Source organism: Theropithecus gelada, chromosome 10 (assembly GCF_003255815.1).
Source record: "Theropithecus gelada isolate Dixy chromosome 10, Tgel_1.0, whole genome shotgun sequence".
Taxonomy (NCBI): Eukaryota; Metazoa; Chordata; class Mammalia; order Primates; family Cercopithecidae; genus Theropithecus; species Theropithecus gelada.
The window spans coordinates 20,995,363-21,009,359 of record NC_037678.1 but is presented as its reverse complement, the minus strand read 5'-3'; the positions used below and the strand labels follow the sequence as shown (position 1 = coordinate 21,009,359).

General features: G+C 45.1%; 1 protein-coding gene across 3 annotated transcripts in view; it reads right to left on the bottom strand.

Moving 5' to 3' along the window:
- Positions 1–13,997, bottom strand: part of THOC5 (THO complex 5) — a 41,695-nt gene that overhangs the window by 11,363 nt on the left and 16,335 nt on the right. For all 3 annotated transcript variants that reach the window (XM_025400304.1, XM_025400303.1, XM_025400302.1), the window contains 7 exons: positions 13,813–13,927; positions 8,982–9,114; positions 8,227–8,259; positions 6,298–6,375; positions 5,741–5,781; positions 5,389–5,488; positions 3,162–3,270 (listed from right to left, as the gene is read on the bottom strand). In XM_025400304.1, the coding sequence (XP_025256089.1) occupies positions 3,162–3,270; positions 5,389–5,488; positions 5,741–5,781; positions 6,298–6,375; positions 8,227–8,259; positions 8,982–9,114; positions 13,813–13,927 (609 nt within the window). The remainder of the gene's footprint in view (positions 1–3,161; positions 3,271–5,388; positions 5,489–5,740; positions 5,782–6,297; positions 6,376–8,226; positions 8,260–8,981; positions 9,115–13,812; positions 13,928–13,997) is intronic.

Genomic DNA, 13,997 nt, shown 5'->3' with positions numbered 1-13,997 from the left:
TCAACCAGTCAAATCTTACAAAATTTTGATAAAAAATAAGGGATTACAAAAACCTTAGTGGTCGGGTGCAGTGGCTCACGCCTGTAATCCCAGCACTTTGGGAGGCCGAGGAGGGGAGATCACGAGGTCAAGAGATCGAGACCATCTCTACTGAAAATACAAAAATTAGCCCAGCATGGTGGCACGAGCCTGTAGTCCCAGCTACTCGGGAGACTGAGGCAGGAGAATTGCTTGAACCTGGGAGGTGGAGGTTACAGTGAGCTGAGATCGCACCACTGCACTCCGGCCTGGGCGACAGAGCGAGACTCAGCCTCAAAAAAACAAAAAACAAAAAACAAAACATTAACTCTCAAGACTAGCCTGGCCAACATGGCAAAACCCCATCTCCACTAAAAATACAAAAATCAGCTGGGCATGGTGGCGCATGCCTGTAATCTCAGCTACTTGAGAGGCTGAGGCAGGAGAATCATTTGAATCGGGCAGGTGGAGGTTGCAGTGAGCCAAGATCACACCACTGCACTCCAGCCTGGGCGACAGAGAGAGACTCCTTCTCTAAATAAATAAATAAATAAATAAATAAATAAAATGAAATAAAAACATTAACTCTGTCAGGTAGAATTTTTAAAAATTCTCTAATGAATTAACAGATCTAGGCAACAGTTGTCAATGACAGTAACATCACAAAAACTGAGAGAGCCTCTGCTTCTTGATGCAAGTATTCAACAACTATGACACAGTCCTGCCCTCTACCCAACCCACCACCGCAAAAAAAATATAATCCGATCAAGTCTTTAAGCCAACTCCCCGTTCACAAGAACATACAGGGAGAAAGACGAACACATTTAACGTATCCGATACCACAGGGACGTAGTTCTCAAAATCCAGACTAGGTAGAACCTACAGAGCAAACGACCCATTTTCTCCAACAAATAAAAAGATGGTGGAAAGCCCAAGACAATGAATCTTAGGAGAAAACAAAAAAGATGGCAGGACATTCTGATAAGAAGACACTTGAGAGAAGCTTTGCTCATTGGCAATGTATGGGCCTTATCGTGATCCAGACCCAAAACACAAAACTATTAAAAAAAAAAAAAATTGTTTATCTGAAACCCCCCTCCCCCAAAAAAATGTATGAAAAAATCGGGGAAATTAGAACGATAGTACACGATATCCAGGAATTAGTATGAGAATATATCCTTATGTTTTAATAGATAAATCAATAAAACTGTATGCCAGGTTGGTGTCTTCATGTGGCCAAAGGCAGCCTGGATTTGAGCAAAGGCTTCTGGGCTGGCAGTCCAGAGTCTTGGGCTTTAAGTCCAATGCTGTGATAAGTGGTTGTATGCTCCCTGGACCTCAGTTTCTCTATTTGTAAAATAGGGGGATGAGCTAGACAACACCTGAAGGCCTAAAAGACCTAATCCCAGTTTCACAGTGGCATCTCCTTTTAAGTCTCCTCCCTGTTTGGGGGTCAGAGCCCACCTGCCAATGACAGCAGTGGTACACAGATCTCGCTGACTTTGAATCATAATTCTCCACTCTCTACCTGTGACCTTGAGGCAACCCCTTAACTGTCCAGAGCCTCAGTTAACTCACCTCGTAGAGTTACTGTGAAAGTTACAAGAGTCAATGATGATAAATCAGCTGTCCTTTACCAAGTGCTTCATCTATGCTAAGCATTTGACCTGACTCTTCACAAGCACCCTGGCAGGGGATATTACAATTAACAACCACAGAGCGAGGAAACAGATTCTGAGGCCAGGTATACAGCTTAGTGAAGAGCTGGAGGTGAGCATGCAATAAAGCCAGGCTGCAGCCCTGTTATTAGCATGTAGGGCACCTAAGAAATGAACAAGCAGAACGTTCATGATGAGCTCTACCACAATCTGGGGGCCCTAGAGCTCCTCACTGAACTGAGAGCCCTGGACAGTGTCACTGGGTGCTCAGAAGCAAGCCCTGGGCTCCCTCTGCTGGGGTCAGATGGGAATAGGGTCAGTTTCATCCAGAGCACCCCTGGGGGGGGTCCAACAACACTCTCAGGCACAGCAACCAAAGCTGCTGTGGCCTGAAGGGGATGTGGACTCTAAGAGCAGAGTCTAAAACCCAAGAGACACCATCATCATGGGGAACTGGAAGGGGTGGAAAGAGCCCTGCTCCACCAGGCACCAGAGTTATACCTCCCTAAGCCTCAGTGGTCTTTCTACAGCTGACAGTGGGACTAGGTCAGGGCAGTGCTCTTGTGAATGGAAGATATTTCACCCTCAGGACCCCTTGACCCTTCTTCCCACCCATGTTTGCAGAAGAAGGATGTCATGATTGGGCTGGGTACAGTGACTCATGCCTGGAATTCCAGCACTGAGAGAGGCAGAGACAGGAGGATTGCTTGAGGCCAGGAGTTCAAGACCACCCTGGGCAACATAGCAAGATCCCATTTCTATAAAATAAAAATAGAAAGTCAGCCAGGCATGGTGGCATGCACCTGTAGTCCTAGTTACTCAGGAGGCTGAGGTAGGAGGATCACTACAGCCCAGACGTTTGAGGCCACAGTGAGCTATGATCATGCCATGGTCCTCCAGTCTGGGCAACATAGTGAGACTGTGTATCAACAAAAATATAAATAAAAAAAAGAACACTGTAGTCAGGGCCTTCCTGGGGAGGCGATGATGGCTGTCATTACTGTGCCTCTGCTCGCTCTTCTCAAAACTCTCACAGGGACCCGCCACAGTCCTCCCACCACCCAGATAAGGACATGGGCTTGGGCTGCGCTGGGGAGCAAAAATCCCAGCACCTTGGGATAGAAAGAGAAAAGGGAAAGAGTGGCCTAAGTTTGCCAACCTGCTAATCTCTGCCAAATCTCATTTTCTATTCACACACTTTCCACTGGTAGCAAAAAGCTGGTGCTCTGCCCCACCTACTCAATTTGCAAATATGCTGTTGTCACTTCTATCATCTTCTGTGTAGCAAGAGGACTTCACAAATTAAAGAATGCTTTCTAAGATACCAGCAATGTGCCAGGACTTCTGGTCCATCTGGATACAAGACAAGTCAACACAGCTGTGGACCTCTCCAGAGCCAGAGGGAGGAACCGAGAGCAGCCCCGCAATGAGGCTCTCACCACCTCCCCATCCTGTATGTCACCGCCCAGAGCGCCTGCCCAGTACCTTGCACTGATGGGGGTGATCAGCTCTGTGGCGGTTGTCACTTTGGCTTTTACTGTCATGATGTTGAGGTTCATGAGGTAGTAGAAAGTCAGGTGAAGCACGCTGTCATCTGGAGGGGAGGAAGACGAGAGAATTTATGAGTCAAACACTCAGAGCAGAATCAACAGAGTCATAGGGAGTAGCAAGGGAGCGGGGTCACGCGTTGAAAACCTAACCACTAGGTATTATGCCTACTACCTGGGTGACGGATCATTCATACCCCAAACCTCAGGACCATGCAAAATAGTGCAACAAACCAGCACATGTACCCCCAGAATCGAAATTATAATAAAAAAAGAAAAAGAAAATCAGAATCATAGAAAAATTCAAACAGACTTTTACAATCATTTACTATAAAAACAAAATTGGCCGGGCGCGGTGGCTCACGCCTGTAATTCCAACACTTTGGGAGGCCAAGGTGGGCGAATCAGGAGGTCAGGAGATCGAGACCATCCTAGCTAACGAAGTGAAACCCCGTCTTTACTAAAAATACAAAAAAATTAGCCAGGCGTGGTGATAGGCGCCTGTAGTCCTAGCTACTCAGGAGGCTGAGGCAGGAGAACGGCGTGGACCCAGGAGGCGGAACTTGCAGTGAGCTGAGATGACGCCACTGCACTCCAGCCTGGGCAACAGAGCAAGACTCCATGTCAAGAAGGAAAAAAAAAAAATCACGACAGTAATATAGTGAATACAAAGAAGCAAAGAGAGCACCTACAAATTCTTTGCTACTCGTCCCACCAACAGGTAGGGCTTAATTTCTCTGCCCTTGAGCATGGGCTGGACTTAGTGACACAGCTTCTAACAAATACAAGATAGAATGGGAACCACGCGAGCAAGGTCAATATCAGCAGAAATAAGACAGTGATATCAGGTAGCCCTGATATGACATGATAGCAAGGATCTCATCTATGCTATTCTCCCCCAAAATCCATAATCTCAAGTCTAATCAAGGTCATGAAAGACTGAGAAACTGTCACTGCCTGGAGGAGACTTAGAAGCATGGCAACTAAATGCACTTTGAGACCCTGGCTTGGATCCTGGAACATAAAAAGGACATTAATTGAAAAAGGAAGAAACTAAAAAAATTCTGTCATTTAGTTAACAGTATTGGACCAAGGAAATTAAGAGTGGTGTGGATCACTGGTAATCATACCATCTATAATTAAGATGTAACTTTAAGGGAAGCTGAATGAATAGGAACTCATATTATTTTGGCAAGTCTTCTATGAGTCTAAAATTATCTCAAAGTCAGCCACGGTGGTGCATGCTTCAGTCCCAGCTACTTAGGAGGCTGAGGCAGGAGGATTGTTTTGAGCCCAGAAGTTCAAGACCAGCCTGGGTAACATGATAAAACCCCATCTCTAAAAAAAATACAAAAATTAACTGGCATGATGGCATGTGCCTGTAGCCCCCGCTACCTGGGAGGCTGAGGTGGGAAGAACGATTGAGCCCAGGAGGTTGAGCTGTAGTGAGCCGTGATCATGCCACTGCACTCCAGACTGGATGACAAGAGTGACACCCTATCTCTAAAAACAACCAACCAACCAGCAAAAAGACAACCAGTGTGTAGAGCCTACTTCCATTTGTGTAAAAAATGAAGTGGGAAGTGGATAAATATACGTTTGTATAAAAGCTTCTAGGTGCAAAGAATCTTTCTGGAAAATATATAAGAAGTCTGTAATAATGGTTGCCCTTGGAGGTGAGACCTAGGACTGGTATCTAGGAACCTGGGGTGGGAGGGAAACTTAAATTTTATTGTTAGCTCTTATACTGCTAGAACATTTTATTATGTGGTAGTCTTTCATACAAACCAACTTCAAAACATATACTCTGCAGAATACAAAGTTCTACTTATATTTACCAAATTAAACATGTTGGTCTTATTACTCAAAACCTGTATGCTTTTGCAACTTGTTCTAGATATTTGACTTGCCAGATTCAGAAAGAGGTGTGGTTTTCTCAAGCTTCTGCCTTATGTGACTGGAGTTTTGTTGCTATGTTGTTACGGTTATGACTTAACAACAAAAAGAAACAAATTCCATGCAAAACAATAAGGAAAGACAAAGCAACATGAAATGGGAATCCTTTGTTGGGCAAATAGGCGTCTGGCTCCTGGACCCTCTGCATCTGCAGCTAGGTGAACTCTTAGGTGCTACAGTTCCCCTAAACAAGGTGAGTGTAGCCAGACCTTTGCACTTCAGGTCGAGCATGACGGACAGTGGGTGCCTCTTCAGCATCTCTTTGCGTTTGTCGTCCAACTGAACCCCCAGCGTGGGTCTCCGGCGTTTCTGGACAAAGGAAAGTGCCAAGCTGATGAGCACCGGTCATACCAATCTCCCCTTCCCTCTCCCAACCAGCCAGGCTTCAACCCTACTGCCTGGCACCTGCTGCTTCAGCTAGCTGGGTTGCCAGACTCCCCTCCCAGCAGCCTTTTCTTTCAAACCTCTTTCTTCTGCTTCTAGGGAGGATGGCACCTGCAAACAAGCATGCCCCAGTGCATGCAGCTGCTTGGTGCCCCCATAAAAGAAAATGGTTCTCACCGTGGTCTGCTCCTCCTCAGCATCCGAGTCACTCTCGTCATCTGCAGCCACAGAGAGAAGGCAGCTAGAGGTGAGGGGGCTCCAAATGCTCCCTAAAGCACTCCAACCCACATGGCATAAAGGGGCCCTGACTCTGTCTTTTGTAAATGAGTTTCTCTATAACAAATAATAAATTAACTTGCTGCTTCTTATTCAGTATAGAAAACATGGTGAAGAAAAAAGAAAAAAGGCCTTACTTGCTTTACCTTATTTAATCCACATAACAATCCTACATGAGGTGTTACTATCTGTTTTCACAAATGAATAAGCTGAGGCTCTGAAATGTTAAATACCTTCCTCGGGGTCAGTCGGCTAGTGAGTGGCAGGGCTGAAATCCACGGGCAGCACCTTGTGACTCCGGGAAGTGAGCTCTCTTTCCTGTCTACCCCAGGATGCTAGGACATTCAAGTCAAGCTTCCTGCTACACAGAACCAGTCCAGCTGGTTCTCCAAAGACCAGGACTGCCCTTGGATGGTGACTTGGTGTCGCTGGGGGAGGAATCCCAACCACCACATTACCTTGGGAGTCCTCTGGAGGCTTGAAAAGAGCCTTGGCTTCATCCACACTGCCTTCGATTGCCACAGATAACGTCTTATCTGGGGGGCAAGAAAGAGTCTGGTAGGAAAGCTGCTGAGGAAAGGTGCTAAGCAGCACGAGTAGGCCAGCTCTGGGGCTGCATTTCTCTCACTTCTGCCCAGCTCCTTGCTGACTAAGGGTGGAACGGCAAAAATCCTTGCTCCAGATGAAGGGAAACAAGGTGGGACACTTAAGTCTTTTTTTTCTGTCATTTACTGAGAACAAACAACTTAAGTACAAATTCCTAAACCAACATCACCTGAAACTAGCAGGGAATGCCTCTCTTTTTTGGTGCACACCAAAGCACAGAAATTCAAACTGAGGGCCTAAAGCCACATGGAACTCCTCTGCCAATTGTCTTAGAGGTTCTTATCCAGAAATCCACACCTGTCCACATCCCAGAAACAATGACTCTCACCTAAGTGCTTTTTCTTTATTCTACACTATACCAAGCACATGGCTGCCACTGTCTCACTTAACTGGGAGGCAGTAGGACAGTGAATAGGAACTTGGATCTTGCAGTCTAGTCCCAGACCTGAGTCCCCACCTAACCAATTCCCAAACACATGACCTGGAAAGTTATGTCACTGTCTGAGCCTCAGTTTCTGTATCTATGAAATGGGGACTTGAAAAATAGTAGCTGCCGGGCACGGCGGCTCACGCCTGTAATCCCGGCACTTTGGGAGGCCGAGGCAGGTGGATCACCTGAGGTCAGGAGTTTGAGACCAGCCTGGCCAAGATGGCAAAATCCTGTCTATACTAAAAATACAAAAATTAGCTGTGTGTGGCGGCATGTGCCTATAATCCCAGCTACTTGGGAGGCTGAGACAGGAGAACTGCTTGAATCCAGGAAGTGGAGGTTACTGTGAACTGAGATCATGCCACTGCACTGCAGCCTGGGCAACAGAGTGAGACTCTGTCTCAAAAAAAAAAAAAAAAAAGAAAAATAGTAGCTGCCTCATTAGTGGTGGAGACTGAATGAGCTGATGCTTGTAATTTTAATTATAAAATTATTAAAAATTAATTTTTAGGCTGGGCGTGGTGGCTGATGCCTGGTTGGGAGGCCAAGGAGAGTGGATCACCCAAAGTCAGGAGTTCGAGACCAGCCTGGCCAACATGGTGAAATCCGTCTCTACTAACTATATAAAAATTAGCTGGGCACAATGGTGGGCGCCTGTAACCCCAGCTACTTGGGAGGCTGAGGCAGGGAGAATTGCTTGAACCCGGGAGGCAGAGGTTGCAGTGAGCCGAGATCATGCCACTGCACTCCAGCCTGGGTAACAGAGTGAGACTCCATCTCAGAGGAAAAAAAAAAAAAATTTAATCCTCACAACAACCCTACAGGAGTAATACATTATTATAGCCATTTTTAGATGGGAAACTTAAGGCTCAGGGAAGCTAGACATCACAGCCACATGGCTGATAAACCAGGGTTCAAGACCAGGTCTGTTCAACTTAAGCTTGGCCTCTCCAGCACATAAGCTAACAGCATGTTGCATATACCAGGTGTGACTGTGACACCTTATTGAGTGATGTCTTGGGACCCCCCTCTGAGGGTCCAGTGCTGTGAGGTCAGACAGGCCACCACCTTCCAACTCCACTTTTAAGGGTACAGATAGTCCCAAGAACCTGAAATGGTTTGCCTAGCCACACAAAAGAGGGATGGCAAACTTCCCCCAAGTGGCTGACCACTGCCTTATCTATGGCAACCCTATGTGAATCACCACCCTTCACCCCAAACAACTAGTTGCTCCCATCAGTCACTGGCAAATGCCAGACTATTTTTTTCAGTCATTTAATATTAGCATTCTACAGGAACATCAGAATGGAACAGGCCAATTTTAAACATAAAAGAAAAGAAAATTACTCACCCTGTCTAGGGGGCTGGGAGGATTTCATATGAGCTGATGATGGAAACAGGAGGGAGAACAAAGGGGAGGGGAGGACCAGAAGGACGAGGAAGACACAAGAAGAGAGACAGTAATGTGTTGGTGCCCATGGTGGGAGGAGAAGCAAGCACTGGTGCAGTATATGTCTGTCTGATGTGGTGGGGTGGGGTTGGGGAGAAAATTTAGGTGCTGGGTGAAAGCTGCATTAGGGCAAAAGGCAGGGTCTCTAAAATTTTCTCAAAACCCTAGCAGAGTCACAGGCTGCCCTCAAGCTTAATGAGGACATATCTAACCTGGAAATCCACAACAAAGGCATGCAGCCTGATTCAAGGCATGGTGAAAGCCTGGGAGAGATGGCTAAGACCTGTATTCACCAGGCACCCCCACCCTGAAGCAGAGCAAGAGGCACTGATCTAACTGCCAAGCGTGCCTTGATGGGGTGAGCACCTGGGAGCCCAGATAGGCTGCCTGGGCTCTGCACCCAACAGCTGTCCAGTCAGGCTCATGAATGACTCAAAGCCACCCATTGTGAAATACCCATCAGGTATTAATTCAGCCTTAGGCCGGTTGGTCAGAGCAGCCATGCTGGGCAATGCAGAGGGAAGAAAGCTTCTGTCACCTGAGGGCTTCGGGGCAGGACTGAGAAATTTCCTGAGCAGGTACTGCTTCCAACTGATTGACTCGGCCACAGCTGCTGCTCCCACAGCCCCTCGTCCTCACCCAGCCCCCATACTCACCACAGGCCTGCCCATATGCAGTGGCCTGAACAAAGAGGACATAGAGGGGAGGCGGCAGGTGCCTGGCTGTCTCATACTGCTTGTGAGCCTGGTCGAACGGCATAAACAGGTACTCCTGCACCGGAAGGGAAGCCTGCACACAAGAGACAGATTTTTGTTCTTCCTTTTTTAGCCAGTCCACACAGGAACAAGTGGCTACTGAGTGACTATAAACCATTGTTTATAAAAGTGATACATGATAAACTAATAGAACTAATAGGTGGATAAAAGCTCAATATAAACAAAATTATATTTCTTTATACTAGCAACAAACAGTAAGAAAATAAAATTGTTTTATTTTACTTACTGTCAGGGTACCCTAGCTCATGCCCGTAGTCCCAGCACTTTGGGAGGCTGAGGCAGGAGGATCACTTGAGGCCAGGAGTTCAAGAGCAGCCTGGGTAACTTAATGAGATGCCATTTCCATAAAAATAAAAATCAATTAAAAAAAAAAGAAATTATAAAAAGATACCATTTCAATACCATCAATAAAACATCAAATAAGAATAAACAGGCCGGGCATAGTGGCTCACGCCTATAATCCCAGCACTTTGGAAGGCTGAGGCAGGAGGATCATCTGAGGTCAGAGATCGAGATCAGCGTGACCGACATGGAGAACCCTGTCTCTACTAAAAAAAAAAACAAAATTAACTGAGCGTAGTAGCATATGCCTGTAATCCCAGCTACTTGGGAGGCTGAGGCAGGAGAATCACTTGAACCCGGGAAGTGGAGGTTGCGGTGAGCCGAGATCGTGCCATTGCACTCCAGCCTGGGCAACAAGAACAAAACTCTGTCTCAAAAAACAAACAAACAAAAAACAATAAACAAGCAGGCTGGGCACAGTGGCTTATGCCTATAATCCCAGCACTTTGGGATGCCAAGGCAGGTGCATCACCTGAGGTCAGGAGTTTGAGACCAGCCTGGCCAACATGGTAAAACCCGATCTCTGCTAAAAATACAAAAATTGGCCAAGTGTGGTGGCACGCACCTGTAATCCCAGCTACTCGGAAGGCTGAGGCAGAAGAATTGCTTGAACCTGGGAGACAGAGGTTGCAGTGAGCCAAGACTGTACCACTGTACTCCAGCCTGGGCAACAGAGCAACATTCTGCCTCAAAATAAAATAAAATAAAATAAAATAAATAAAATAAAATACAATAAAATATAAAATAAAATAAACAAATGAAAGGCATATAAGCCTCTACACAAAAACCTGAGAAATGAAAAGTCTAAAATAAGTGGATACATATGAATGTCAATGGCCTGGAAGACTCAAATATTGTCCAGGTAACAATTTATTCTAAAGTGGTCTGCTGATTCAATGCAATCCCAATCAAAATCCCAGCAGGTAAGAACAGACAATCTCATTCTGAAACTTATATGTAAATACAAAGGGCCAAGAATAACCAAGACAATCCTGAAGAATTAGGTTGCAACTGTGCATCGAGACTTCTGATAAAGCCACAGTAAATAAGATGGTGTGATACTGTGCACGGACGGACACAGAGATTACACACATATCCACATGTACAAAGACATTTGATTTGTGACAAAAGTGGCACTACAGAGCAGTGCGAAGAGAATGTCTTCAATAAATGGTCAGCTAAATACCTATGTGGAAAGAAAAAAATGAATCTTTACCCTTAACTTACACTACATACAAAATCACTTCCAGGATGACTACAGATTTAAATAGACAGATTTCTTAAACAAGACACAAAAAAAGTACTAACCATAAAGGAAAAGAATAATTAGTAAAATTAGGAACATGCACTCATTAAAAGATACCATTAGCAAAGTGAAAAGGCAGGAGGTTACAGAACGGGAAAGATCTGGGAAAAAACTCATCTCCAGGCAACCCAAAAGAAAAACAGGCAAGAGACTTGCCTAGGCCCATCCCAAGAGGTTATCCAAAAGGCAAAACTAGTGCTGTGTTCAACATCACTAGTCCTCAGGGAAATAAAAATTAAAACTATAATGAGATCCTCCAGAGTAGCCAAAATTAAGGAGACTGAGAGTATCAAGTGTTGACAAGGATGTAGAACAATTAGAACTTTCATATGGTGCTGGTGGGAATTCCTGTAAATCGGTACAATCACTTTAAAAAACTGTTTCAATGTCTACAAAAGCTAAATATATGTATAACATACTGTATGACCTAGCAATTTCATTCCTGGATATATATTCAACAGACAGATGTACACATGTATGCCAAAGCACACGTATAAGAATGCTCATAGCAGCATTATTCAAATGGCCCTAAGCTGGAAACAACCAAATACTAAACATTAGTGAAAACAAACTCCTGCACTCATAATAGCTCAGATGAATCTTAGAAACATACTGCTGAACAAAAGAAGCCAGATATAGGAGTATATACTATGATTCTCTTTGTATAGAGTTCAAAAACAGGCAAAACGAACCTAGATGTTAGATGTCAAGATTATGGTTACTGGGGTGTGGGGGAAGATAGGGACTGGGAGGGGGAATAAAGGAGCTTCCAGGAAATTGTTAATGTTCTTTCTCTTGGATTTTGGGTGCTGGTTACACAGATGTGTTTCTTAGTGAATATTCATTGAGCCATATACTTGTGAGTTACATGCTTTTCTGTATAGACAATTCTGTTTTAAAGTAATACATTGTACACTGTTTTTAAAAGTTGTATTCAAGACCTTAGGCAATGAATTCAGGTTTTGTTTCAGAGATTTTATTTGTGTGCTTCTCTTCTGTTTTTTTCTTTTTTTTCTTGACTCAGGAAAGACTAAACTAGATCGCTTTGAGTTTCAAGTTTGCAGACTCTGCGCAGTGCATGAGGATCAATTGCACAATACATAAAGTAAAATGAAAAGCATTTTAGGCCGGGCATGGTGGCTCATGCCTGTAATCCCAGCACTTTGAGAGGCTGAGGCAGGCGGATCACGAGGTCAGGAGATCGAGACCATCCTGGCTAACACAGTGAAACCCCATATCTACTAAAAATACAAAACAAAAAATCAGTTGGGCGTGGTGGCAGGCACTTGTAGTCCCAGCTACTTGGGAGGCTGAGGCAGGACAATGGCATGAACCCGGGAGGCAGAGCTTGCAGTGAGCTGAGATTGCACCACTGTACTCCAGCCTGGGCAACAGAGTGAGACTCTGTCTCAAAAAAAAAAAAAAAAAAAAAAAAGCATTTATTTTAGGCCGGGCGTGGGGGCTCATGCCTGTAATCCCAGTACTTTGGGGGGCCGAGGCAGGCGGATCACCTGAGGTCAGGAGTTCAAGACTACTGGCCAACATGGTGAAACCCTATCTCTACTAAAAATACAAAAATTAGCCAGGTGTGGTGGCAGGCGCCTGTAAACCCAGCTACTCGGGAGGCTGAGGCAGGAGAATCGCTTGAACCTGGGAGGCAGAGGTTGCAGTGAGCCGAGATGGCACCACGCCACTCCAGCCTGGGCAACAAAGCAACTCTGTCTCAAAAAAAAAAAGGCATCTTAAAGTCATGGGGGGCAGCGGCAAAGGTGGGTAAGGAAAAGGGGGAAAAAAGTGGTATTCAAGTTTGTAAAACAAAAGCTCCCAGTTCCCAGTCCTCAAGGTAGCTGCTAATGGTTTGGTATGAATATAGACTTTTCCAAGTATATACCCAACTCCTATATGTATATATCCCTACAGATACTTTGTAAACTAAGATATAGAAATGAGCTTATACTATATGTTCTACAACTTGCATTTTTTTGTTTAATAATATGACAGATCTTCTTCCATATTTCAGTTATTCTGTCAGTGGTTCGATATCAGTAGTTTGATTCCATACTTTCATCATAGCTCTAAGGCTGTACCATACAAGAATTTATTTAACGTGTACCCATTTAGAAAGTTTCTAGGTAACAAGAGAAAATTTAACCATGCAGAAGCTTTGGTCAAGTACAACCAAAACTTTTAATTTCTGCTCTGTCACCCAGGCTCGAGCAATCCTCCTGCCTCAGCCTTCCAAGTAGCTGGGACAACAGGCACGTGCCACCATGACCAGTTAATTTTTTTTTTGTAGAGGTGGGGTCTCCCGATATTGCCCAGGCTGGTCTCAAACTCCTAGGCTCAAGTGATCCTCCCTCCTCAGCCACCCGAAGTGCTAGGATTACAGGCATGAGGCACTGCAAGCAGTCAACAACTCTCCTTCCACACTTAGAGCTGAAGAAAGGAAATATAGAGATTGCCAAATCCTAAGAAAATAAGCAAATTTATCTCTAGGATCCTTTTACAAAGTTCTTTCATATTAGCCATCTACCTTGCTTCACAAAATTATAAGGATTTACACCAAATCTGGCTTCGCAAAGCAAATAAAAAGTGGGCCACCTATACAGAAAGACATTATATTTTACAGGCAAAGTGTGGACTCTTCCTCATGAGTAAAGTTTTTTTCAGAGTGAGAAGATCTGTTGAGCAGTCTGACCCTGAAGCATAGTCAGGGGGATCAAACAGACATCCACAAGAAGCAAGTTTAGATGCCTGGAGATTGTGAGGCCAGGGGGGCCATGCAGGGGGTAAACCAAATTTACACAGTGTGAGAAAGTATGCTACCCAGAGGAGGCTTTGGATGAAAATACCCAGGTCAATGCATGTAGATATTCCTGAGGCCAGCACTTCTTCCTCCCAGACGCAAGCTTATCACATCAACTGGGTAGGGATGCAGACAAGGCCATCCTTATACTATACTCTAATTTAGGGTAATAGACCTGGCAAAGCTCAAAGGGTGACATGGTGTCTGGCAGCGCCTGGTCAGTGGTGAAGGCAAAGCAAAAGGCCAGCGGGCCCCACCTGCATGATGCTGTTGAGGCGGGGCTGGAGGCTGCTCAGGTACTCCTTCTTCACCTCAATCTCCTTGAGAATCTTCTCCTTGTTGGATAGGCACTCTCGGTACTTCTCTGCCAGCCTGTGGGGGAGGAACGAGCATTGTCACCTGATATCCCCCTGTGATACCTCAACACGCCTGTTCACCGTCA